The sequence below is a fragment of the Helianthus annuus genome, chromosome 12 (genome assembly GCF_002127325.2).
Source record: "Helianthus annuus cultivar XRQ/B chromosome 12, HanXRQr2.0-SUNRISE, whole genome shotgun sequence".
Lineage (NCBI taxonomy): Eukaryota > Viridiplantae > Streptophyta > Magnoliopsida > Asterales > Asteraceae > Helianthus > Helianthus annuus.
The window spans coordinates 11,198,701-11,226,248 of record NC_035444.2 but is presented as its reverse complement, the minus strand read 5'-3'; the positions used below and the strand labels follow the sequence as shown (position 1 = coordinate 11,226,248).

Sequence of the window (27,548 nt, the reverse complement as noted above, 5' to 3'; positions counted from 1 at the left end):
GCTCAAAGTAATAAATGCAGTTGTGAAAAGAAATTTGCATAAAATAAAAGTAGCCAAACACTTCTTGTATTATAGTAAATGTGTTGGTGATTCGGCCATTGCGATTACATAGCTGTTTTACATATAGCACTTTCTAAGCTGCTGAGCGTTCCAGGTTCGTGGAACCTCTTTGTTGTTGATGGTGCGCAGTTTGTAAGCTCCTTTGCCGAGTACTTCATCGATGACATATGGGCCTTCCCATTTGGGGGCCAGTTTTCCGGGCTTTTCTGCGTTGGAAGCCTCATTGTCTCTTAGGACGTAGTCCCCCGGGTTGAAAGTGCAGACTCGGACTCTGGAGTTGTAATATTTTTCCAACTTCGTTTTGTACTTTGCCTCATTGATTGCTGCCATCTCTCTCCTTTCTTCTAGGAGGTCCAGATCAATCCTCCTTTCTTCTTCATTGTCGAATAAGTTCATGGAGAGCATTCGTGGAGACGGCAACCCGATTTCTGCTGGTATTACTGCTTCAGACCCACAGACTAAGCTGAACGGTGTCTCACCGTTGCTTATCTTTGGCATTGTCCTATGGGCCCACAGTATGCTGGGCAGTTCGTCTACCCAACCTCTTCTTTTCTCGCCTAGCCTTGCCTTGATACCATCGACAATGCTTTTGTTGACTGCCTCTACTTGACCATTCCCTTGCGGGTGCGCAACCGAAGAGAAGGTGTGTTCGATGTGCAATTCTTTGAACCATCGTTCGAGGTCATCTGCTGCGAAGTTCGTTCCATTGTCGGTGATGATTCTGAGAGGTAGGCCGAAACGGCATATGATTTGTTCCCATATGAATCGCTTGACGACTGTTGATGTGGTTGATGCAAGTGCCTTCGCCTCTACCCACTTGGTGAAATAGTCGACTGCGACTAATATGAATTTGACCGCCCCTGGTGCTTCTGGGAAAGGACCTACCATGTCTATGCCCCATTTTTGAAAGGGTCATGCGGTTGTGACTGGTACTAGTTCATTTTTGGGGCACATTGTCTTAGGAGCATGTCTCTGGCATCCGCAGCACTTCCTCAACTCTTTCACAGCGTCTAAATGCATCCCGGGCCAGTAGTACCCGGCGTTCATCACTTTTGCCACCACCATTCGAGGCCCAGCATGTATGCCACAAATTCCTTCATGAACTTCCAGGATTAAGTAGTTTGCGTCTTCAGCGTCTACGCATCTTAGCAACGGGCCCAGGTATGACTTCCTGTATAAAATTCCATCGGCCATCTGGTAGTGCTCGGCCTTGTATTGGATTTTTCTTGCCTCTGCTTTGTTTTCCAGGAGAATCCCAGATTGAAGGTACATGATTATTGGGGTCATCCAAGACGTTGTTCCTGTTTGGATGACGCTTACCTCCCTTAGTGGGACAGATGGGTTGCTCAAAACTTCTATGCGCATATCCTTTGCCAGGTGTTGGAAGCTTGTAGATGCAAGTTTGCTCAGCGCGTCTGCTGGCTTGTTCTCGCTTCTGTTTATGTGGTGCACCTTGTAGGAATAGAAGGTTTGTAGCAATTAGGGGTGTTCAAGATCGGATAATCCGGTTTTCGGATATCCGAAAATCGGATATCCGAAATTTCGGATAGTGAAATATTGACATCCGAACCCGAATCCGAAATTTCGGATATCCGATTTTCGGATATCCGAAATTTCGGATTCGGGTTCGGATATCTAATCGGATATCCGAATATCCAATTTTTTATTTAGTTTTTATTTTTTTATTATTTTTTAATATTTGGAACTAGATTTTTCGGATAGTTTCCGATATCCGAATATAAATTTCGGATATTTTTTCGGATACTTCGGATATTTTTTCGGATATTTCGGATAATTTTCGGATACTTCGGATATTTTTCGGATACTTCGGATATTTTCGGATATTCGGATATCCGAAAAAAATAAAAATTAAATTTTCGGATATTTTCGGATAATCCGATTATCCGAAAATTCTCAAAATCACTATCCGAATCCGAATCCGAATTTTCGGATTATCCGATTTTCGGATATCCGAAAATTCGGATATCCGAAAATTCGGATATTTCGGATACGGGTTTTCGGATATTTCGGATTCGATTTCGGATTCGGATTTTTTTGAACACCCCTAGTAGCAATGCCCTTGCTTGACTTAGATAGAGCGCCATTACGTCACCCTTTGCTTCGTATTGCCCGTTGATCTGGCCAGCCACTAACATGGAGTCCACATGTGCTTCGATTTGTCGGACCCCCATTTTGATCGCCAACTTTAAGCCAGCAAGGAAAACTTCATATTCGGCTTCGTTGTTTGTACTTTTAAAATCCAGGCGTATGGCGTATGTGAATTCATGTTTGTCAGGACTCACTAGCCGGAGTCCTGCGCCTGCCCCGTCTTCGTTAGGCGCGCCGTCTGTGTATAACAACCATGGTTCTTCTACTTGCTTTTTCTCAGCTTTTTCCATTGCTTTACATTCTCGATCCTTGTCATCTGGAACTTCCATCATAAAGTCTGCCAAGACTTGGCCTTTGATTGATGGTCGTGGTCTGAAAACCACATTGTGACCTCCCAGCTCAATCGCCCATTTAGCTAGTCTTCCTGAGATTTCTGGCCTTGCGAGGATGTTGCCAATGTTGTAATTTGTTAACACATGGATAACATGGTTGGCAAAGTATCTGCGCAGCCGTCTTGAAGCATGAATCAGCGCGAGGACTAGTTTCTCCATGATGGCATACCGAGTTTCTGGATCGGTCAAGGTTCGTGACACATAGTAGACTGGTGTTTGGATACCCTGACGATCGACAAGTAACACTGCTCCAACTGCCCTATCAGAAGCTGATAGATATAGTACCAAGGGTTCTCCTTTGTTTGGTGCGGTTAGTGTTGGCAGCTTGATGAGGCAATCCTTCATCTCGCGGAATGCACTCTCTACTTCCGGAGTCCATTGAAACTGGCTTTTCTTCATACAATTGCGCAATGTTTTGATGAACGGAAAGGACTTTGCGGTGTGATTAGCTAGGAAACGATTGAGCGCGGCTAAACGTCCTGCTAATTTTTGCATTTCTTTGATGTTTGATGGGGAAGGCATCCTTTCAATTGCTTGGACTTTTTCTGGATTCACCTTGAAACCATCTTTTGTGACAATGAAGCCTAAGAATTTCCCTTCTTCCATACCGAATGAGCATTTTGCTGGGTTCAGTTTAATACTTACGCTGCGCAGCGTGTTGAAAGTCTTTTGGATGTTTGCCAGCATCATGCTTTCTTCTTTGCTCATAATCACCAAATCATCCATATACACTTCTATGTACTTGCCGATGGCATTGCTGAACGTTTCGTTCATCAATCTTTGGTAGGTCGCGCCCGCATTCTTTAGGCCGAAGGGCATCTTGGTGTAACAGTACAGCCCTGTCGGCGTGCGGAATGCAGTTTTGTCCTCGTCTTGGACAGCCATTTGGACCTGGTGATATCCCTTGTAGCAGTCGAGGAAGCATTTCCACCTGAATGTTGCCAGAGAATCGATTTTTTCGTCTATGTCTGGTAAGGCGTAGCAGTCGCGCAGACATGCCTTGTTTAGATCTTTGTAGTCGACACACATTCTCCAGCTGCCATTTGGTTTCTTTACCATCACTGGGCTTGCCACCCATGTTTGGTATTTGACTTCTCTAATGATGCCCGCATTCAGCAACTCCAGTACTTGCTCTTTCATGGCGTCGTGCTTTATATCGCCCAGGTGGCGCTTGGCGTGTACCACTGGCTTTGCTTCGTCTGAGACGTTTAAACGGTGTTCTGCTATGTGCCGTGGAACACCAACCATATCAGCTGGTGTACAGGCAAACACGTCCATGTTCTCGTGTAACAACTTCTTGAGCGCCGCGCGCGTTAAATCGGACACCGCAGGTCCTAGGGTAACTGTTTGTTCTGGGTATGCGCTGTTCAATACCCATTTTTCTGCCTCTACGCGTGGCGCTGGTTTACTTGCTTTTGAAGGCCTGACCTCATCCGTTGCTAATACCTCTTTGCTCGCGTATATTAGTGCTATGCCTGTTTTTGTTGGGAATCCAACAGCCGAATGTGGTGAAGAGCATATCATACTGAAGTCTCCTTAGGATTCTCTTCCTAGGAGGATGTCATGTCTTGAGTGTGCTGGTAACACCATGAATGTGACCTCTTCTGTTCTTGAATTTCTTCCATCTGAGAGTAACACCGGGAATGATATCTGTCCCAGGGGAAAGACGGCTTTGTCGCAGAAACCAGTTAGCGGGTAATCAACTGGTTCCAAGCGCGCCTTGTCCTCCTAGTCAAATTGATTGAAGCATTGTTCGTATATGATATCCGCGGTGCTCCCTGGATCGATGAAAATGTAGTCTGTCTGGTAGTGACCAATCACACCTGGAATGACTATTGGTCGCTTTTCCCTCGGGCCCCCTCTAACAACTGGAAAAATAACTTGCCTCTCGCGCCATGAATCGTCTTGTGTGCGCTTGTTGTAGTTTTTCCTTGGCCTTCGTGGACCTCCCTAAACCATGTGGGTTTTCACTTTCTGAGTTTTTTGTTATCTGGCCCTTCTTCTCGTCTTTGAATTTGGCGGTAGTCGCGCTTTCCGCCTCTTACCAAGTGAGTGAGCTTTCCATCTCTCAGGGCCCTTTCAATTTCTTGCTTTAGACTGAAACAATCATCGTTTAGGTGACCCGTGTCTTTGTGGAATTCACAGAAGAGATTGGGATCCTGACCCCTTTTGTTGCGCATCTGCAGGGGTGGTTTGAATTGGTGATTTTCAGTGGCCAAGACCTCAGAAGGGGTCTTTGTCAATGGTGTCCACTGTTTCTCTCTGTTTTCCCTTTTTACTTCTTTTCGGTGGGCTATCTGATTGATTGTGTGTCGCGCGTCTTCTCTCGGTGGGCTTCTTTCTCTGTGACTGGAAGTCTTCCATGGCTGGCCTCTGCCTTTTCTGCCGTGTCGGTCATTAGAGTTATGCGCGTTGACGGTGGTCGTCACCGGTCAACTGTTTATCTGTTTGTGCTATTGTCTTGGCTGCCTCAATGAAGGTTTCCCAGTCTTTGGGTCCTCCCTCTCTTCCTTTCACGCGCTTGATTAGATCATCACACTTGACTGCCCTCATGAAGTGCGTGCGCATCATCTTTTCACCTACGTCTCCGATCTCCAGACATTCCTTGTTATATCTTGTGATAAAATCTTCCACGCTTTCGTGGTCTCGACGCCATATATTCAGACAATCGGCCGAGTCTCTGGCGTGTCTTCGCTGTTGAGAGAAGTGCGCAAGGAACTTCTCTCTGAAGTCGACCCATGATTTAATTTTTCCTGCTGGTAAGCTGTCGAACCAGACGCGCGTTGCACCCACAAATGTTTGTGCGAAAAGATGACACCAAGTTGGTAGGTTCCAGCCACCTGTTGCTCCTGCGCCTTTAAAAACTTGGAGGTGGTCATCTGGGTCTGTCAGGCCATTGTATTTACCCACGTTGTGCGGCAACTTTGTCTTGTCTATAGCAGCTGTGGCGATTTCCCTGATGAATTTTGAATCTTCAGCCATGTCGTCTGGACGATAGCTTAAGGTATAATCATGTTCTGCCTTTGGGTTGTACCCTGCGCGCTTAGCAGGTTTGTACGACGCGTGTTCTGGGTGTAGTCTGCTGAACACTGTGCTTTCTTTGTATGTTGGGTCTTCCTCTTCGTCTTCCCACTCATTGTTCATATTGCGTGCGCCCAGACGGCTCTGAATCGGCCTTCGTTGTAAGTTGGAGTGCTGCACATAATTGCTTTCTGTTTCGCCGTAGGTGTCGCGCGTGTCGTGCGCGTTGGGCTTTCTGATGTTTGTTGTAGGTCCTTTTTCTGGGCGTAAAGTCCACGCATTGACCTGCTGAGTCGTGTTTGTGCTCAGGGATCGTTGCGGTGGGGTAGCGAATGCCGACTGGTTAGCCTGTGCTTGGAGTAAGGCTTGTTGCGCGCTCAGTTGTGTATAAACAAGGTTTATAGATGCCATCTGTTCGGCGTACCAGGAAGCCAGACTTTTTCCTTCGGGTAGACCTAAAAGTGCAGAGAAATTTAGCTGTGCTTGTTCCGATGGAGCTGAGGGGCCAGCTCCGTGGCTTGGTGTCTGCACTGGTGGAGGTGTTTGCTAGACTACTCCTGGTGGAGGTTGGAAAGTGGCTCCGTTTGTGGTCTGAGTGATTATCCTAGTGGGGGCTTGGAAAATGGGTCCAGTTGTGGTTTGGCTAGCGACCCTGGATGCACTTCCAAAAAGACTAGGAAAATCGTTGTTTATCTGCCCTTCCTGGATGATGAAACACCGATTAACACCAAGGTTAACAGATGGGGTTATTTCTTCTGTGGGTTCAACCTCTTTCCTTACTCGTGATAATAGCCTGAATCCTGCAAAACAGTAACACCGTTAGTCTCGTTAAGAGGGGGAGATGGGGGTTTTCTCTCTTAACCAGGCTCCGGCGTGAGAATAAGTACTGTTCTGAGAGAATAAAACAATGTGTGTATAGAGTGAGTATAGAGTGTAAAGATCCTGAACCTGAATGATGAAGGGTCCTATTTATAGCCGGAGGGTGAAGAAGGGAGGAGCAGCTGTGCCAGCTGTGGATGCGCACCAGCTATCCGACCAAGGGGAATATCCTCTTGGTCTGCTCTGTCACGGCTGGTGTAGTGGTACACGTGGCGCTCTTACATTTGTCCATGCTGGAAACCTTGTACTGGTGTTGTCAGCTCTGCCCCCTGATTTGTCGCAGGCCTATGTGGCTTTCTGCGAGTGGTGACACGTGTTGTCCTTTTTGTCGGGTAGAGTATCTTTGGTGCCACCTGCAGATCTTCCAGAAGTTTCTAGAGGCTTCTGGATTGCTTTGCTGATGTGGTCGCCATGTATGCTCAAAAAGTGGTGTGGTCTCTGCCATGTAGGTAGGGAATTGGGACCATACCTCTTCAGAGACGTTTACAATAAACTTATCACTTGGGGAAGCTAAAGGTTACTAATTAAACTATATATGTTTACGTAAGTTAAAACACTATGAAAGAACTTTCATTGCGATAGATTCGTTGCTCATCCATTGATAAAGCTTCATGGGAAACCAAGTATTGTTAAAGATTTTAGTGATGGATACCTGACGAATATCACTGATTGTAAATTGGTAATGTAAAACCGTTGAATAACATAGTTTCAAAGGATGTTTTCTATGTTCCAGGATATAATGTGAACTTGTTGTATGTCCATAGATTAGCTAGGGATAATCAGACAAATGTTGTTTTTAACGAGGACAGTTGTGTATTACAGGATTCCAAATCAAAGAGAGTCCTGATGATTGGTAGTCAAGAAAGTGGTTTGTATTTTGTGGGTAATAATGGCAATTCAGTGAATGTCTGTTTTAATAGTTTTGTTAAGTCCAACTTGTGGCATAGTAGGTTAGAACATCCATCTGATCAAGTTTTAGTTGTGTTAAAAGAGAATGTTGGTGTGAAAAGTATTAAATATGGGCCTTGTGAGGTGTGTCATAAGGCTAAACAGGTCAGGGTCCCTTTCCCACTAAGTGAACATAAAACAAAATCTTTTGGTGACTTAATTCATCTAGACTTATGGGGTCCATATAGAATAACCAGTTATGAAGGAAGCATAACTTAAAAACCACCAACGTAAACTAGTTTAATACCCGTCCGGTAGACGGGTATATTAATGGTATAATGACAATGTCAAGTAACAATCATGTAAGCTAAATAACAACCAAAATATGTTTAAAAAAATCAAATTATTACCAAGTCTTCTCTTCCCATGGTATTAAACATATCAAATGCTCATGATGGAAAAGGAACTTTTATTGATCCAAAAACATAAAACAATATACCGGGGCAATTAAGGCAGCAACAACTTCAATAATTGTGAAGCCATTGATACAACTGAATTTGATGAAATTTTAGCATGCACTCCGATGAAGATATTCTTGTCACTCTTGAATTTGGTGACAAATAACACACCCTTAAAACACATAAATTGTTCATAGCCATACACATTATTTAGATATCTTTTTTTTGCGTCACATTCATTGATTTTCTCTAAATGTCTTGTTAATTTAAAAGGTTAAAAGTTTTAGTAAAATGATAATGTTTTCTGACGCAACCTTTTTGAAGTTGGACCAAAATCATAGTTTGGCAACATGAACCATTTGTATGATAAATTCTTTATATTACGATTACAGAACAACATTATTATAATAACAAAGCAAGTTCAAGATTTCGCTTATAATCGGTAATCGATCTTTTAAGCATTTATAAGAATGATATTTCAAAAATTGATCACTCAAAGCTACCACATAAAAATAATGAATCAAACATAGTATAAAAGATCTCATATACCCCCTCCCACAAAGAACAAAAAAATGGTTTTTTTTCTAATACTGGTATACAGATAACTTCCTCCATATTTTGATGGAATTACTTATACACAAGAGGTTCTTCTATCTACAAACTATGTCACAAAAGAATATGTGATTTACCAGACCCACGAGAACACAACTTCATCCCAGTTTTGCTATTAGCACAAACACATATTCCAAAAGAAGACCACAGTCTTCTTCCCAATACAAAAAAGAAGCTTTTTCAGGGTTATCTAGAATCATCTTAAATGTCAAATATCCAATAATTGTTCAAGTTCGGTACAGTCTCGATTGCTTCCCAAAAACGCTCAATGTCGGTACCGGATTGGTACCGAAAATCAACTCGTCCGGGAAATCCGGTACCGGTTACGCATTTGCTCATCCCTAGTTCAACCTCATATTTAGTATAGGTACCAGTAGAGGGCGGAAAAGACGAAGGAATAGAATAATATTTATAGAAAAAAAATACCCCTAAAATTAGCCATTTTTCACAACATCAGCAAATTACAACTATCACATCAGCAAATTACAACTATCCCCTATAAATGGTTTAATTTTTCTTTTAATAGCTAAACTTGCATACCTATTGAACCCATGACCTATAGTCTTACACCTTATCTAACTCACCAAATGGTTTAGTTATATTGCTAAAATTTCATAAGTCAACTTCTAAAGGCAAAAAACAATATACAGGTACACTCAAAATTTCATGAAATCAACTTCGAAAGGCAAAAAAGTAATATCTAATCTAATTATACATCCTTATATTCACCTGTACTAAATTTTTAATTGTTTTGAATTAAGACATCTATGGTTTATAGCAGTGGCGGAACTAGAACATTAACTCAGGGGTATCCTAAAAAAAAATTTTCACCGTGCAATCGTACAATATTAAAAAACGACAATAAACAAAGTAAAACAAATATCTAATAGATTTGTCATCTTCTTTTTTTCATAGCTTGAAATCATTCCATCACATCGTCGTCTTTTACTTCACGTAAAAAATCCTTTTCGACCGCGCAAACCATAGCATTGTTCAAAAATTTTGGGCCCATTCGATTGCGTAAATCCGTCTTGACAAGCTTCAATTTCGAAAAACATCTTTCAACGGTTGTGGTTGCAACCTGTAAAAGCAAAGTTAACTTCACTACCCGATAAACTTAAGGAAAAGAACTATGCGTTCTCGTTTCAACCATAACACGCGCAAGATCACTTATTCTATTCGAGTTTGAAAATTTATCACCATCACTTATAGTGTGACAAAATGGTCAATTGGGATTTGGGCTTATTATTTTCAATTGATTGGTATCCTCGTAGTTGTGCCGTGTCGTGCATTAAAACTTCAAGGCAATTGGACAATTATTTACAATCTTTTATTATTATTATGGGCTAACATATTGGGCAATTAGGCTTATTATTTACAATCTTCAATTGATTTGGGCTAACATATTGGGCAATTGGGATTTGGGCTTATTATTTTCAATTGATTTGGGCTTAGAGACATTTTTTAGAGGTGTCCCCGTAGTTGTTCAGGGGTATCTTTGGTATAAAAACCGAAAAAAAATTACACTACCGAAAAAAAGTTGAGCCGTAGCCCGTGCTACGACTCGGACAACATAAGGTCCGCCCCTGGTTTATAGATGTAGGGGTGAGCATACAGTTTAGAACCGTAACCGAACTGTATACATAAGAACACCAACACCAACATCATACACAAACATATATGGTAGGAATATAGCATACAGTTTAAAACCAGTGGAATCGGGTCGAACCAACCCGGAACCCAAAACCAAATTCCAAACATTTCAACAACGGTAACCGAACCCTATACATAAGAACGCATATTATAGCCAATACCAGGTTAGTGATCTCATAAAATTTATGTGATTAATGTAGCCGAGCTCGAGCTAGAATTTCGATTTAAAACTGTGTTTTCAGTTATTCCAGGCCTGGGTTTCAACCTTAATAGAAAAAGTACTAATAATACATAAGAATGTGTCTATGATGGGACATAGAAACAAATAATAATTTCACAATATACTTTTTGCTGAAATCAGTTCAAGAATTACAATGAATGCCTATAGGATATTAATAACCCATCACTTTTTTTTAAAGGCCAAAGGAAGTTTTATTAATTCGCCAAAGCTAGCGGGTCACCAAAACTTACAGATTACATTTTCACCATCCTATTCTATACAAGTTGTAACCACACCAAATCTCCCAGCTCTAATTTGCTTGCTTTGATCCACAGCATGCCTTAATCTCATCCAGGATTTTCTGTATAGTGCATTGTCATTGTCTAACCACTCTCATTCCGGCACTTCCATATGCACCAAATAGCAGTTAAACACACCGCATAAAAAGCCTTCTTTGCCTCCAAAGATCCCCCGGTATGTTCGTATAATTCCAGTAGGTCCTTGAATCCAAAAGCGTATACGGAACCGGCCTTGCACTATTGCGAGACTAACTGCCAAACACTTTGCGCGAAGCTACAAGAAACGAATAAGTGTTCCACAATTTCTCTTAATCACAAAGGAAGCCAGGCTATACCTGAGTTTCTGCAACCGAACTACGCACCGGTTGAGGGAATGTAATAATGTATGTAATGCTTGATTCCTTTCCATTAATCAACAAAACAATCCTATATATTTTCATTACCTTTGAATGGGTTATTCCATTCCTTCCTCCTTTACCTCTTACCAAACGCTACCTTAGCATTTTATTACTTTACATTACATTTCTAAAAGATCCCATATCGTTTTGAGCGTGAAGAAGGTCCATAAGATGACTTCCTTTGTCATTGTATTGACTCTTGAACACAAAAGTCACACCTGAAAACAAAATATTACCTTTGCTTAGAAATTATGTTTTGAACCAACATGGTGCTAGAGGGGTCGAGTTTCATCCTGTTCTAGTGCTAGACTCAACTGTTGCATCAAGCCAAACGCTATACTTCATGGCTGTGTACCTATGAGGAAACATCCTTTGTTTTTTTCCTGCTGCCTTCTTATCTATATGAACAGTAAACAAACTATAAATAAACAGAAAAGTAAAAAAATTAAAAGAATAAAGAAAATGTAAATTACAGTTACATACCAGAACTCTGAAGGAGACTGATTGCCATCTGGATGTGTTTGAAATTAAAAAGAAATAATTAAAATCCACCAAATAGAAACTCCAGCGTGAATACATAAAACTGTAATGTGTCATATAAAGAAAACTGAATAGTATACCAAAGTAAAAGAAAAATATTAGTAATCATACCAGTGATATTAGTCGAGTTATTATGCTTTTGATTTAGCTTCCTAGCATCACCATTGTCTTCTGAACCATGTTCATTTTCACTTGCACTCTCGCTAACACTATCCGACCCCCTGAAATCAAAACACGAGAGATAAAATGATGCCATTGCGCCACATACAACGTTTTCCACACGTAAAGAATCAAGAAGTAAAAGAAAAGCGATAAATACTAAATAGAAGTAAACCTGTCATAAACCTTGACTCTATATAACTTAAATGTTTAACCTTTTCGATTTGCGTTTGGACTTCTTGTCATGCTTCCTGCGCCTCTTCGCATGTCTCTTGTCCCTCCTTTTACCACGCTTGTGTCGATCCCTTTTAGAAGGTCTCTTTTTTCTCTTATGTCTATCATCACTTGAAGATCCAATTTGGAAATGGATGATTCTATGCTTTCATGATTGGAAGAATGAACGATTAAGGAAGTGAAGAGTTTACGAAGGGTAATTACAAAGATGAATGTTTTGATGTAGATACCTGTATTTGCAAATTGGGGATTGAACAACCATGGGATGACTCTTGATGGAGAATCTGTTCATTGCTCGAAATGGTTCTTCAATTCTTTTTTTTTCAGAGATTATATAAGAATACCTATCAACTGAATTGACACCACTATCCATGTTTGTAGGAGCTTAGTCGTGGAGAGTTGTGGAGATAATGGGCAAAAAAATAGGAGAAAACCACCCACTAAGGTAACTGTCCTAAACTGCTCTGAACTGCTACTACAACAGTTATTTTTATGAGTTTAAAGGGCTGAGATTTAATCTCAGCAAGATCCAATGATCAATATTCATTTGAAAGTTGGTTATACTTGATTGGGACAATACTACCCAGGTTTATAGGATGCTAAAATTGTGGAGATCATGGGCAAGAGTGTGGAGATCATGGCAGCAAAAGGTGGAGCTATCAAAACTGTCGAGAACTTCCCTAAACCGCCACAAGAGTGGTTATTTTAGTGAGTTTAAGTGGCTGAGATTTAATCTCAGCCAAATCCAACGGTGGAGGTTAATTTAAAAAACGGTTAGACTTAATGGGTTCCATAGATATATATAATTAAAACATGTTTAACAAACAACTTACCAAAACTCGACAAAACTTCAAAACATGTTTAGAAAAATGATGAGATAAAATGTAAAAAAATAATAATAAACATTTGTCAACACAAAAAGAGCAAAAATTTTGAAAACAATGTAAACAAAAAACTAAATAAAACCATACTCTACGTAAAAAAAATAACCTATGTATTTAATGCATATCATAAGGATTGCTTGGAAACTCGGAAAAAACAGGAACCGGATCTTCATCAAACATGAACGCAGGTGAAAGATTGTGTGGAACAAGAGATGTCGCGGAACCCATTAAAGGTGATCCGTCCCCTGCAACAACATCAGATGGATTAACGTTTAGATCTAGCATGTTTAATGCATGTTTCCTTGAAGTGTTAATCCCTCTCATGTAATACAGCTTTATGAGGAACTTTTGTTCAATGAGGAAGAAATGGTGAATGATGGTATGGACTCTTTGTTTATTTATAAAGACAACTGATACAAAGGCACTACCAAATCCTCAGAAATGGTAAGAAAAAGGATGTAGTCTCTGCATGCATTAAATGGATTTGGATGGATGCAAGAGAGACTTTGCAACGCCACCTGTATCCACTCTTCTACTTGCCCACTATGAAATACCAAAACTACCATTTGTCTACAACTTTTAGAACTGATGCTTGTTTTGACGTGGCTCTCTCCTATCCACACAAGTGAGCTTCTTAGGTTTTTTGAACTAGGGTGTGATTTCTGCATATAATTCCACTATGTATATATATGTGTGTATGTAATAAATGACTAGAGAGCCACATTAATCATATTTGGTAATTAGAATTGAAGTCCAATAATTCTGATGCTCAATACTCCAATTTCCATTTGAGTAATATAGTCAAAATGTCAAATACACAAATGTGAAACGTCGATGATCAATACTCAAGTCTCAAACCGTCATTCGATTTAAAAGTACAGAATGCTAATCAAAACCCTCCACCGACCATCATTATTCGATTTGATCCGTCACCAGTCGCCAAGACGCCAACTCGCCAAGGTTTCGATTCAATCATTTCATTCGATTTCGAACTTCTGATGCCAAGACACCAACTTGCCAAGGTTTTGATTCAATCATTTCATTCGATTTCGAACTTCTGATGCCACCCGTAAGTATGTGAGAGAAGGAAGGTGTATTTAGTAATTGGGGGGTGTACACCGGTGGGTCATTCGTTGCAAATTTATCCATACCCAACAAATATCGAAAAGTCTTGAACAGAACCTTAGCCGGCGAGGTTTAAAATATTGATATTTTTTTATTTTTTGCTATCGATGGTCCCTCGCTGTTGATTTCCCATCGCTGATGAATTTTTAAAAACTTTCAAATTTTATCTTGTAGCCGAGTAAGTTGTATGCTCGGATGTTAGGTATGCTTGATTTTCAACATGGAAATATCAAGTCACCAAAAATCGGGTAAACTTGGTAAATATACAATTGTTAGGTTTGGTATTTCAAGTTGCTAGTAACTTGATGTATGAATCATGGTGTTTTCTTGACCAAACACACAAAAAAACCGCCTAACCCTTTTAACATACCTTGCTCATGCGAACCCAAACCAATTTGGCCCGAGCCATGGTGCACCACCTAGCACTTGTTTGTGAAGCATAACCATGTGTGTATGTGCATGTAATGTGTGTAGGGTGGTGATCAGATTACAATCCCTACGCATACATTGATGTTGATCCTATTCTTCCAAACACAAAGAGGACTAGATTATTGACCATAAACATCATCATCATCATACTCGGTAAATCCATCAACAGCAAAGCTAAGGTAGAGTCTGAGGAGGGTAAGATGTAGACAGCCTTACCTCTACCCTGTAGGAATAGAGAGGCTGCTTCCAATGAGACCCATGGCTCGAATTATTGACCATAAACATGAACTTTAATACTATAACAACTTGCACCTAAATACCTACAATATCTACAACATTTACATGTGTATCACCAACTACCCAACACTGATCTTGTCACTAAGCTACCAAAAGAACCCTTCTCCTCTAAATCATGTTTTACTTTTATCTTTTCGGTATTTGACATCAAGTTATATATGGCAATCTTGATTCTTGGTTGAAAGCCTCTTGAGGAATTCATAGGTGGTGATCATTGTAGTTGCAGACAGAGACATTGAAGCCCATCTTGGGCCCAATCCTCTGTAACAAGCACTCAATCCACCTTCCTTCACCAAATTTTTAACCGTCTGCCCGATACTCAGCCTCCCGTTACTACCTTCACCGTCTAAAACTTGTAGTCTCGTCTTGATTGTATCCAACGGCATTGTGATCACCGCTGAAAACCCACTAGCCATGGCGGCACTTAACCCCTGCACCGCCACTATCGCCTTTGAATCTGGCGTAAATCCAACCCCACCACCACCAACGCCGCCACCATCTCCCTCTTTCTTCAAATAGTAACAACCGATCCCACCCCAAACCGCCCTATGACCCATGGAGTAAGCCGTCCACCACACAGCGTTACACGGTGCATACGTCAGGATTGAAATCCCGAATCCCCTGTACAACCCACGAACCCCGTCGGTTCGGATAATCTTCCTAAAGGCGTCAACACCGCCATTGTATCTAACTGCACTGTTTCCACCTTGAACCATTAGCCTCTGGCTCACAACATCAATCGGCGTCCAAACCAACTGTGCCGCCATCGCTGCACTAACCCCCGCCGCAGCATTCGCGATAGCAGCCGCTTTCGCCTCCGAAAACCCCATCTTCACCGTCACACACCCCACATTACTCTTCGTCATCTCCAACGCCCCCATGTAAAGTGATCTAGCCGGTATCGTACCCACCAACGAAGTCCCAAACCCTCTATAAAACCCCCTACACCCTTCACTCCTCAATATCGAAACCGCCAGTTTAACACAAGACACATCTTTCGTAATCACTTGCTTCCGCGTTTTCAACACCACCATCGGATACAACATCCCTGATACACCCGAGAACAGCGCAGCCCCTAAAAAGAAAAACTTCGATTTATCCAGCATCTCCCAATCAATGTCAGCCGGGAGATGAATCTCCGTCCCTGAATCATCCTCCGCCGCTCCCAAACTCATCTTCGCCACTTTATCGATACGAAATGTCGAAATCACAATAAAAACTCAAAAAACAATACTATTTCTATCGAGTCATTTCATCAAACACCTTGCAGGCATACCAAACAGTCAGCTAAATCAGTCAGTTACTAAATCTAATCACCCCCCAACTTTACAAGCAACAATCAACAACCTCAAAATTGATAATAAACAAAACCCTAATCAAGAAACCCGTGGTAAACCATTATATTATTAATAAAGTTTACTTTTTTCCGTTTGCGTAAGCAAATATGAGTACGGAAATGAGTTACCAAAAAGAGATCAAACATGTCTGGTGATGGTTAACGGCCGGAGAGTTAACGGCGACCATCTGATTAACTGAAAAAGGGAGGTCCGTTAAGGGTTTCGTTAGTGATGTGAAGAGAGTGTGTGAGTGAAATAATTTATAGGATAAAATTGGAAGATATAAAGGCGGCGTGATAGTGTTAAGCAGATCAAGTAGTGATGGACACGTGTCAGTGATCACTTCGAGGAGATATTGATGTGGGAAGTTAAGGTTTACCGGTTAACGGCTGCTCCGGTAATAGGAAACAGTAATTGATAGACTGTAAGGTTTACCGGTTAACGGCTGCTCCGGTAATAGGAAACAGTAATTGATGTATACTGTACTGCAGAAATGGTCCCTGAAGTATACTTTGTTATACAATTTAACCCCTTTTATTTACAATTTATTTCTTTCTGGTCCCTATGGCGCGACATGTGGGTGCAGATAAAGGAAGGTTTTCGTTGGACTGTAACACACGGGTCCATCGGCGGATCGTCAATGGCTGCACCAAGGGAGAGATACCGGTTCGAGTAAATGGTAAATGTAGTCCGGGTTGTAAAAAATCATGCATGGCCTCAGACTAATCGGCGATTAGTCGCTAATCGGAGGTTCACCCGGTGATTTCGGGAAAACCCCTGTAAATTCCGGCCAGTGCCAAACCCTGTAAATTTCGACGATTAATCTTGTCTACTTTAAAAAATGGGTCTAAAAGGGGTTAGAACCAGTCTGCTTAAAAATTACATAAAAAATGTGTGTAAAACTGAAAATTACATATGAAAATCCTTGTCTGATTAATCGGTAGTCAATACCCCACCGGTCGACTAGCACCTAGTGATTCTTACAACACTGATGAAACCAATCAAAGACAAACGAAACCAAATTTAAGTTATTTAACAAACACATAGAATCCAAACTTCCATTATAACAAAGAAAAAGTTCTACTTCAAAACTAAAAACAAGTACCTGTCACTAATTTAAACGGAATGCACATTTAAACCCTACAAATACGATTTTTTTTATCCCACGACAGCTACGATTGGTTAAATGAAACGACATAAAAACATTCTTCCTTGGCTTACCGGTGTTACAATACAATCAAGGGCGCGCTCGCTTGTTGGTACAGGCTGGGCATTTGTACTGCTTGATATGCTCGGCTCTTGCTGGAGTAATCTTGACGCATGAACCATGGAACCAAACCTCACATATGTCGCAGCAGATCCAGAACTCATCAGATGCGTAATTCTCGCCACATGAACCACATAGTGTGTCCCCGTGTTCCTCGTCTTCTTCTTCGTCTAAACCATCTTCATCGTCGTCTTTTGGTGTTGAAGCTTTTGGAAATTTGGACTGTTGTTCAGAGCCCTTTGCCTTTTAAGAATATAAAATCAAATGAGAAGTCAGTAACTAGTGACTGTTCATGAAAAAAAAAAGAGTAAATTAATATTTTGACCCTAGGGTTGCAATTTTTAACAGTTTTGGCTAACTCTGTTACTTTTTTATGTTAAGTGCATAGTTGTAGAAATCGCTAGTCGCTAGTCGACCGGTGGGGTGGAGACTAGCGATTAATCGGGATTAACCGGGGATTAATCGGATATAATCGGGATTAATTGTAATTAATCGGAGATTAATCAGTGATTAATTGGGGATTAATCGGTGCCTAGTCGAGGTTTTTACAACCATGGTTATGTAAATAAGAAAAGTACTAAAATACCCTTACACTTAGAGAAAAAAATAGCAGAGTTAGGATTAGGGGCCAAAACCGTTACAAAATGCAACCTAAGGGTCTGATATGTCAAAAGATAACTTTTGGGGCTGTAAGGGTTAAACTGACTAAACCTCAGGGGCCAAAATGGTAATTTACTCAAAAAGAAAATAACCCGAACAGACCCACTGATGAGTATAAAGTAACTGCCACCCTCTAATGACAACATACTAGCATGCATCACATGGTTGAAAAACCGAGATAGACACACGAACCTTAGAGTTTGACTTTGACTTGCTGCTGCTGTGGTTTGACACGGATGACTTCTCCTTCGCTTGCTTCTTAGCCCCGCCTGACACAACTTCGAAAATTGTTGGAAGATCATTTATCATGTTAAACAGGCGTTTCCTGCATCCCGATTTTGCAAATTCAGCCAAAAACAGCAGAGAATATTGTCAAACAATATCATCAAGAATCTAAGATGTTAATTTCCATACCATAAAAATAATAAAACGAGCATACTAAGATTTAAGAGTAAAATGGTCATTTTCGTCCCTGAGGTTTGACCACTTTTGCGACTTTCGTCCAAAGGTTTGTTATACCGCATCTGGATCCAAAAGGTTTGGAATCTTGCCATTTAAATCTGACTCGGTAACTCCATCCTTTTTTCTCCGTTAAATGAGGGGCATTTTCGTCTTTTTGGACTTTTTTATTAAAATAAAAACAATGGATTGAGACATCATGGAGTTAACGAGTTGGATGAAAATGACAAGATTTCAAACCTTTTGGATCCAGATGCAGAAAAACAAACCTTTGAACGAAAGTAAAGTCGCAAAAGTAGCCAAACCTCAGGGACGAAAATCGCATTTTACTCGTTTAAGAAAGTACCTATCAGCTTTGTCAAATCCAAATCTAGCCCCGAAATAGAAGGCTACAGCAAGAAGCCATGCATCACCGTGAACCGCAACTAAAGCTAGCCAGTCCTTTTCCGGCATGCCGTCTCTAGCAAAGTTGATTCCCAGTGCGGGTTCCGGAAGCTCTGGAGGTACCTCTTCAGCGGGCAAATTGACCTCCCACTGCTCGTTAGGATATCCATACAGACATAGGTTTTCCTTTTCTGTAATCCAACGAAAAAAATGTTAACATTTCCGTTAAAGTGTAATAATTGAGTGTTTAATTCCTTATGTAATGTACAATGCACAAAATGTAAGTGCGTTAACGGTAAAAAGTATAGTAACTTGCATACAATGGAAAAAAAAAGATGAAAGCATGTTACTGTTTAAAGCAACTGACTCAATAAAGAAATGAAAAAACAGACTACAAAATTATGTAAACACGATTTATATGACTACATAATTATAAATTATGAAAATATCTGGATAAAGATATAAAAAATTGGTTATTTACTTACGCAGGTAGAGGATCCTATACATTAATCCAGAAGTGTGAGAAGTGTATTATAACACTATATACAACACTATATAACACCATATAAACACCGTATAACAATATGTAACACCATATAATACCATATAACACTATGTAACACTATATATCATTATATAACAAATATAACACTATAGTTGTCTGATAGCATGTCTATGATAGATGTATAGTGTTATATATTGTTATATAGTGTCATATAGTGTTACATAGTGTTATATTGTGTTATATGGTGTTACATAGTGTTATACGGTGTTTATATGTTGTTATATAGTGTTATATATAGTGTTATAATACACTTTTCACACTTCTCACACTTCTGAATTAATGTACACTATCCCTACCCTACTTACGCATATGAACAAGGAACCACTAAGCAACATCAAACATTTGCTGACACATAAAGATATCCTTTTAAGTGTGTTAAGAAGCAGTTAAGTGACTTATGTCACGGCCATAAAGATTTTATCAAGCATTTTATAAACTTCAAACCACTGACCTCACACTCATGCTATAAACCTTGAAAACCTAAAGTTCAAGTCTTATGATTCATAACCGTGTTTAAATAATTTGTTAGCAAATTTGGTTATCGGAAAGGATAAAAAGTAGTCAAACACAGTTATAAACCAGATTACATTTTTTAAAAACAACAAAAACAAAATGATTGCCAAACAGGCAAACAATACCTTAGGAAGCACCTCTCTGCGTGCGTGTGTGCGCGCTAATGTGTGTGTGTGTGTGTGTGTGTGTGAGAGAGAGAGAGAGAGAGTGAGAGATATAACGACTATGGAATGTATTGCAAAGCTGAGTAAGGAACAGATCACCAATAAAATTATGACATCAAAAAGTCATGACGTAAGTTGCGTAATAAAGCCTCTTCTTACAGTATAAACTAATTGTCTTGGTTGTATAATAATAATAATTAAAAAAAAACAAGAATATAAAGCGAGAGAACAAGGGATTTTTTTATTAGGCATATGCAGCTGCTATTACATTATGTACCTTCCCTCACTGCACTTGTATGCATGCATACACGTTTAACCTAGGATGTAAAACCGACGGCTGTAAATCACACTTACATTATTTGAAAACCATATCTCCCATTTCAATTCCAAAACATAGCTCTACATTTTAAAATGCACTCAACACTCCAAATTACAATACGATTACAACACTTAATAACAACAAGATTATCCAGCTCAATCAAATTCACAGATTTCACGTTCTTGATCTGCTAGACAGATAAAAAGCCAAAACAGCAAGTAAACACCAAACGAGCAAACGAAAACAATAACGGATGCGACACAGCAACCCTATGCGTTTCATTCACCATCACAACATAACAATATTTTGATAGCTTCGTTTACCATATTTTGAGAAAAATTGCAACGTTTACCATATTTTGATAGCTTCAGCGCAACTTTTACTGGAAGAAGTGATATTGATTTAGCATTTTAGCTTACAAAGATTCTTCAATTTTATCAGAACTTAGTAATTTAGTAACATCTATAACACTTTCTTCATAGTCAAAACTTCCCAAAATTGCAGTTTCATGAAATGGAGTAAATCGCATTCAATTAATATCATCTTAAGAAAACCCTAATGAACACTTAGACATGAAAATTAGCTATGTTGGGCGACAATTGCCTATCTATATCTATCTATACTATATAATAATACATACTATATAATAATACATATCACAAGAACCAAAAAAAGTAACTTTACATAATTCTAAGAGTTTTACTAATCATTGGCGAAGCATAGTGGAGGCGGGAGGGGGAGGCCGACCCCCGAACTTTTCGCTCAGTAGTGGAGAGTATGTAGTTTTCGCATAGAAATTTTTTGATATATACGTTTTCGACCCGCCGTTTTAATGTTTTATAGAATTTTTTTGGTATATACGTTTTCGACCCGTCGTTTTATAGAAATTTTTGGGTATATACGTTTTCGACCCGCCGTTTTATAGAAATTTTTGGATATATACGTTTTCGACCCCCGGTCGGAAATCTCAAGCTTCACCATTGTAACTGATACAACTTTTAAAACATAATGTTGGCTTTTAAATTTTTAAACCGCCATAAATTTTTCATACGTTAATATTTTTTAAACAAAATTGCACCGTAAAAACAAGCATTTTATTCTCGTTACATGATTACAAGCGTCTGTCTTCCCCACCGCATCGCGCGTGCACCATACAACTTAAATTTGAAACAATTACAGCACTCAATTGTTAAACCCTAAACAAGCACACAATCACATCAAACAAGTGGAAAAACAAGTAAACACTAACCAGGGTCACACTGCTGATAAAACTCTTCAACATCTGCCAAACACAACAAAATCAGATCAAAATTAAACAAGTACGTAGCCAAAGTCAACAAATTACTTCCAAAATTCAAAAAAAAAAACAAAAAGATATATATATGGTAGTATCGAGTACGGACCAGTAGTTAGGGCTCTGATGATGCCAGCTCTACGGCTCTTGAAATCCCTAAAAACCTCTTCAACGGTACGGGGATTGTAGGGTTGACTTGCGTCCATGTTCGTTGAAAATTGGGGGAAATTGGAGATTGATGAAATTGAGAAAGTGTTTGACCGGAAATTGGGTTGAATTGGTGGGGGAAATTGGAGAATTTGAGTCAGGTGAGTATGGAGGATCGATGCTCGATTTGGCCCATTTAAAAAACCTAGATTTGATGCCTTGACTCACTCTCTTGCTTTTGTGTTTTTTTTTTTTTAATATGTGAAATAAATAAATAATGGACAAAAGTGTGTCCTATCCTATGTTGTTATTGCTCCAAAATAAGTTTATAAAACATGTCACTTTTTGTGAGACAATCACAAATCATAACTAGGTTGTAAACGAATCAAGTTGAGTTTGAGTTTGATTAAAGTCGAGCCTGAGTTTTATTTTTTAATTTGTGAGAGTTTGAGCTCGAGTTTAGTTTAGTTCGAGTTTTTTTTAAAGTTCAAGCACGGCTCGTAAGTTTTTTCTCAAGCTCAGGGCTCGGCTAGTTGATTATTTATTAAATAATTTATATGAATTGCAATTATATGTTTTTACTAATTTATATGTCTTCTTTTTCTGTTCTACTAAATTAAAGAAAAAGAGAGAAGATGAGATTGACTAAAATCCTTGCGAACTATACTGATTCACCGAACATGATTCACATGTAACAACCTTATTCCTCTTTATTTTTCAGTTTTGTCACATATAACAATCTTATTCCTTTCAACCCTTTTACCCAAAATTACTTCCTATTTAATCACTTCCCTTGTGAACTATACTAATTCATCGAACATGATTCACACATCCTCTTCATGTATCAACATAGCCTTACTTTAGCAAGACTTAAACATCATTATTCAATATGTTTATCCAGCGGGTTAAAAAACATTTATTTTATATAAACCAAAAAATGGCGGGTTAGAAAACATTTATTTTATATAAACCAAGTTTAAATTATACCACATAAAAATACACATATACGTTCATTAGGGATGAGCTCAGTACCAACTGTTACCAGTATCGAAAACACCGGTATTGGAAATCCCCAAAAATGAGAATCCCTACCGGTACTGAATATACCTGGTACGGTATGGTTCGATACCAGTACCGATATTTGAGGGTAAAAATCGGTAAATATCGATGTCAAAAATATTTTGATTCCGTACCGATACCCGGTACCATCTTCACATCCCTAACGTTCATACTTTGGGTTATGTAATTACTCACGTTTGCTCAAATAACATTCTATCGTTTTAAGTCCTTCCTCTAAGTTGTTGACTTCTCAAGTCAAACATATCATATATATTTTTTTAACGGCCAACAAATCCTCCAAATGAGCTACTGGCGAAATTCACCACATCGGATACACTCGCCTCCGAACCGGGGAAAACTCTCACCTAGGGCCGAAGTCCGTGGACACTCGCCCGAAGGCATGACAATGCGGTGAGGTAAAACCCGCTCAGTTCAAGCATCGAACACGCGATGTCCACCTATTTGCCTAGTCTCTCATCATCACCAGGTGCCGCATAAAATAATGGGGAGGGCATAGAATCGAACTTGGGTCTTTTAGAATACCAGGTCTCTCCCTTACCACTCCACCACCATCTCATTTGATAAAACATATCATATATTAAACATACAACTCATCTTACAACAATGTGGTTCATTTAGATCAAATCACCATAACGAGCTTTAAACACACCAATCTAAGTTATTAGGACTAATTACCAACAAACATATATATTGGATTAAATCCCATTTCACTCATTTAGTTTCGGTTCATCAAGAACCCACCCTCAATTGCTCCCAACCATACTTTATCCATGTTGCCCATTGCTATATCACTTTTCAACTTCTATGTTTTGATTAGTTATTTAAACTCTTAACAACTTTATTTGCATACTAAACCAAATAAATTACTTTCATGTCAAATTCATCAATTAACACCAATTTTGTTCTTTACAACCATAGTTTGTTTTAAACCTCATACATGAGATGTTTTTAACATCTTTTTCTTATTTTGGAATGTTTAGAGCATAATTAAACGAAAACTACCCAAATTAACTCAAATAAGGTCAATTCCCTCTAAGGCCTTTGGGTATACTTTAGCATATCTTAACTCCACCTAAGTGACACATCAACTTTTTTTCCTCATTTCACTTTGTCTCACTCTAAGGAAATGGTTTAACATGCTAACACATAACTCATTTAATGCACTTTAACCTATCTTTTAGTTGTTTTTGTCTAAAAAAGAAAATAATAATTAATTAAATCTCTTAACATTGAGTTAACATGTTAACACAAAACCCATTTAATGCACTTTAACACAAGGAGGGAGTGGTTTGCAATGTTAGTTAACATATCATGTCATTGTTAACACTCTAGATGTTAGAGTACACCCCATGGCCTAATTCCATCACCGTGGCTTAGGTTTGATTCATATCAATATACATAGTGATCTCCAACAACTAATATCCATACACTCATATATTCTTTTAAGTTTTAACATCAACTTTGACCCATTATATACATTTTTTGCTAATACCCCCCTCCGGGGAAAAAACAACGAATTACCATTCACATATGGCACACTCATTAATCATGGAGTTTGGCAAGTTTTCATTACATTACATAGTGATTGGCATCATGGTATATAAGTTTGTAGCCTTTTTTAGAACAACGATTTTCTTGTATTCGACTACCACACTCTTCAAATTAGAGAACTCCATTGTCCTACTCCGGTCACACTATGTTTTCTTAACCAAGCCCACCAAGACGTTCCCTGAGAAAATCATAAGTTTATAGCTTTTTCTAACATTTCCAAAATAAAAATTACATATGTTCTCTCTCAATCTAACGACTATTATGATTTTATTGATATCTTAAATATGGGTGAGGATCAAATAGAAAATTTAGGGTTGTTTGGTAGCCTCTTAATGACCATTCAGATGCTACCTCTTAATGGTTTAAAACCTCTGAATGAATAAGAGGTAACCTCAAGTCTGAATGGTTAAGAGGTAACATCTGAATGGTAAATCATCACATGTCACATTCTTCTACCTTCTTATTGGTAAAATTCTTAATGGTTCCATTAAGAGGTAGCCTCTTAATGACCATCCAGAGGCTACCAAACAGCCCCTTAGTTTGGGTAGAAAGGGTAGGAAACAATAATAGGAGGACATATGACAAATAACAAAAAAAAAACATAGGGATGGGCATTTTAGTCAATCTCCTTTCATCTATTCTATTTATCTTTCTCAGTATCTTCAAAACTTATGATCTTCAAAACCCACCATCTTCGATCTTCCATTCACTTTCATACTCAAGGTTTACTACATCATAGTGTGAATTTCTTCATCAATGAATGGTTTAAACACTCAATCAACGTGTTCTTCATTTTCTTTGAAAAAACAAAATTTATTTTTATACGATTTCTCATTTTTTTTCAATTTAAGATAATGGAATGGAACATGAGAACTCGGTTGAAACATGTACTTCTCTTCTCAAATTTCTCAAACATTTTCTAGTCAAAGTGAATATATCTATGATTCTAACCTTCTCTTGATGTATCAAATGCGTTTTGGCAACATTATTGGTTCCAATTTCATTGAAGAATCGGTGGTAAAAAGTTGCACACCTTGTGTTTGACAAAATGTCTAAAAAAAACTTACAAAACATTTTTCAATTTAAACTTTCATTTACAATTGTGTTTTACAAAATAATGAAAAAAAAATAGTTTTTGTCCATTACATTTTACAAAAGAATGAAATGTGTTTTTTGTCCATTGTGTTTTATGAAAAAACGATTTCTTTTGTGTTTTTAGTCTATTGCGTTTTAGAATAAACAACTTTTTGTGATTTTAGTCTATTGCGTTTTAGAATAAAACTTTCTTTTGTGGTTTTAGTCCATTGCGTTTTAGAATAAAGAACTTCTTTTGTGTTTTTAGTCCATTGCATTTTAGAATAAAGACTTTCTTTTGTATTTTTTGTCCATTGTGTTTTAGAATAAACGCGTTCTTTTGTGTTTGTAGTCTATTACATTTTAGAATAAACATCTTCTTTTGTGCTTTTAGTCCATTACGTTTTACGCATCTGGGTTATCGAAAACTTTTTTTTTCAAAAATGTTATAAAGATAAAAAGCGCTCGCTTTTATGGTGCAATTTTTATAAAAAAAATTATGTCGTATAAAAAATTTATTAAAGTTTAAAAAACGAGAGATAACTAGAGGAGAGAAAACTATTGATTTGAATGGACTAGAATACCCTTAGGGGGTGTTTGGTTCGCGGAATGATTTGGAATTGGAATTTGTATAGGAATTAGAATTTGAAGGAATTGGATTTGGAATTTAAGTCTTCCATTTGGAATCGAAAATTGTTGAAATTGGAATATCAATTCCATTTTTGTTGTGTTTGGTTGTTAAATGAATTGGAATCCATCACCCCGGCACCCACAACCACCTGTTATGGTCGAAACGGTTCGCGTCGAAAGGGTTCGGATCGAAACGGTTCGCGTCGAAACGGTTTGATTCGAAACGGTACGGGTCGAAATGGTTTGCGTCGAAACAGTACTCGTCAAAACGGTACGGGTTGAAACGCTCAGCGTCGAAACGGTACGGGTTGAAACGGTTCACGTCGAAACGGTTCGCGTCGAAACGGTTCGCGTCGAAACGGTTCGCGTCGAAACGGTTCGCGTCGAAACGGTTCGCGTCGAAACGGTAGGGTTCGAAACGGTACAGGTCGAAACGGTTCGATCGAAACGGTTCGATTCGAAACGTTACGGGTCGAAATCGTTCGCGTCAAAACGTTACGGGTCGAAACCGTTCACATACTAAACCAAATACATTACTTTCAAGTGAAATTCATCAATTAACACCAAATTTTGTTCTTTACAACCATAGTTTGTTTTAAACCTCATACATGAGTTGTTTTTAACGTCTTTTTCGTATTTTGGGAATGTTTAGAACATAATTAAACGAAAACTACCCAAATTAACTCAAATAAGGTCAATTCCCTCTAACTCCATCACCGTTGCTTAGGTTTGATTCATATCAATATACATGGTGATCTCCAACAACTAATGTCCTATTCTTTTTAGGTTCTAACATCAAGTTTGACCCATTATATACAATTTTTTGCTAATACCCCCCATTCGGGAAAAAAAAAACGAATTACCATTCACATGGCACACTCATTAATCATGGAGTTTGGCAAGTTTTCATTACATTACATTACATAGTGATTGGCATCATGGTATATAAGTTTGTAGCTTTTTTTTAGAACGACTTTCTTGTATTCGACCACCACACTCTTCAGATTAGAGAGCTTCATTGTCTGATAAAACATGATTAACCGGGTCGGGTTAACTCACTGGTCTCGTCAAGTAGGGTTAATCCCTTCTTTCCGAGGATCGTTGGTCGGATCGTCCACTGGTTGATCTCATGCACAAGGAAACAAGCCGTCACTCGTAACAAGGAGAATGGGGTGGGGGTGCTCCTTGTTACCACTCTCCGGCGTGAGAATCAGTAATTTGATTGGGAAGCAAAGTGTGATAGTAGTAGTAGTGAGAGAGTTGTGAAGAGATACCTCAAACCTGGTTTGGGGTTGGTATTTATAGCCGAGGAATGAAGGAGGGGACGGACTGACGACGTACCGCCCTTATGCAGGTGTGTCAGGCTTGTCAGTTGTGGGGGTAAAGCCACGTCCTACTGCAGTGTCAGTCTGTTGCTTACGTATGGACTGACAGACGACTGCCAGTG

General features: G+C 39.0%; 2 protein-coding genes across 2 annotated transcripts; both read right to left on the bottom strand.

Moving 5' to 3' along the window:
• Nucleotides 1-14,631: 14,631 nt before the first annotated feature.
• LOC110894054 (solute carrier family 25 member 44) lies at nt 14,632-16,229 on the bottom strand. Its single transcript, XM_022141220.2, has one exon. The coding sequence runs from the start codon at nt 15,830-15,832 to the stop codon at nt 14,810-14,812; it is 1,023 nt and encodes a 340-aa protein (XP_021996912.1). The 5' UTR covers nt 15,833-16,229; the 3' UTR covers nt 14,632-14,809.
• A 771-nt stretch (nt 16,230-17,000) lies between these two features.
• On the bottom strand, nt 17,001-22,015 carry LOC110894053 (PHD finger protein ALFIN-LIKE 4). The gene is made up of 5 exons (XM_022141219.2): nt 21,729-22,015; nt 21,575-21,607; nt 18,727-18,955; nt 18,114-18,246; nt 17,001-17,504 (listed from the first exon to the last, which is right to left on the bottom strand). The coding sequence occupies exons 1-5, from the start codon at nt 21,823-21,825 to the stop codon at nt 17,232-17,234; spliced, it is 765 nt and encodes a 254-aa protein (XP_021996911.1). The 5' UTR covers nt 21,826-22,015; the 3' UTR covers nt 17,001-17,231.
• Between the last annotated feature and the right edge of the window lie 5,533 nt (nt 22,016-27,548).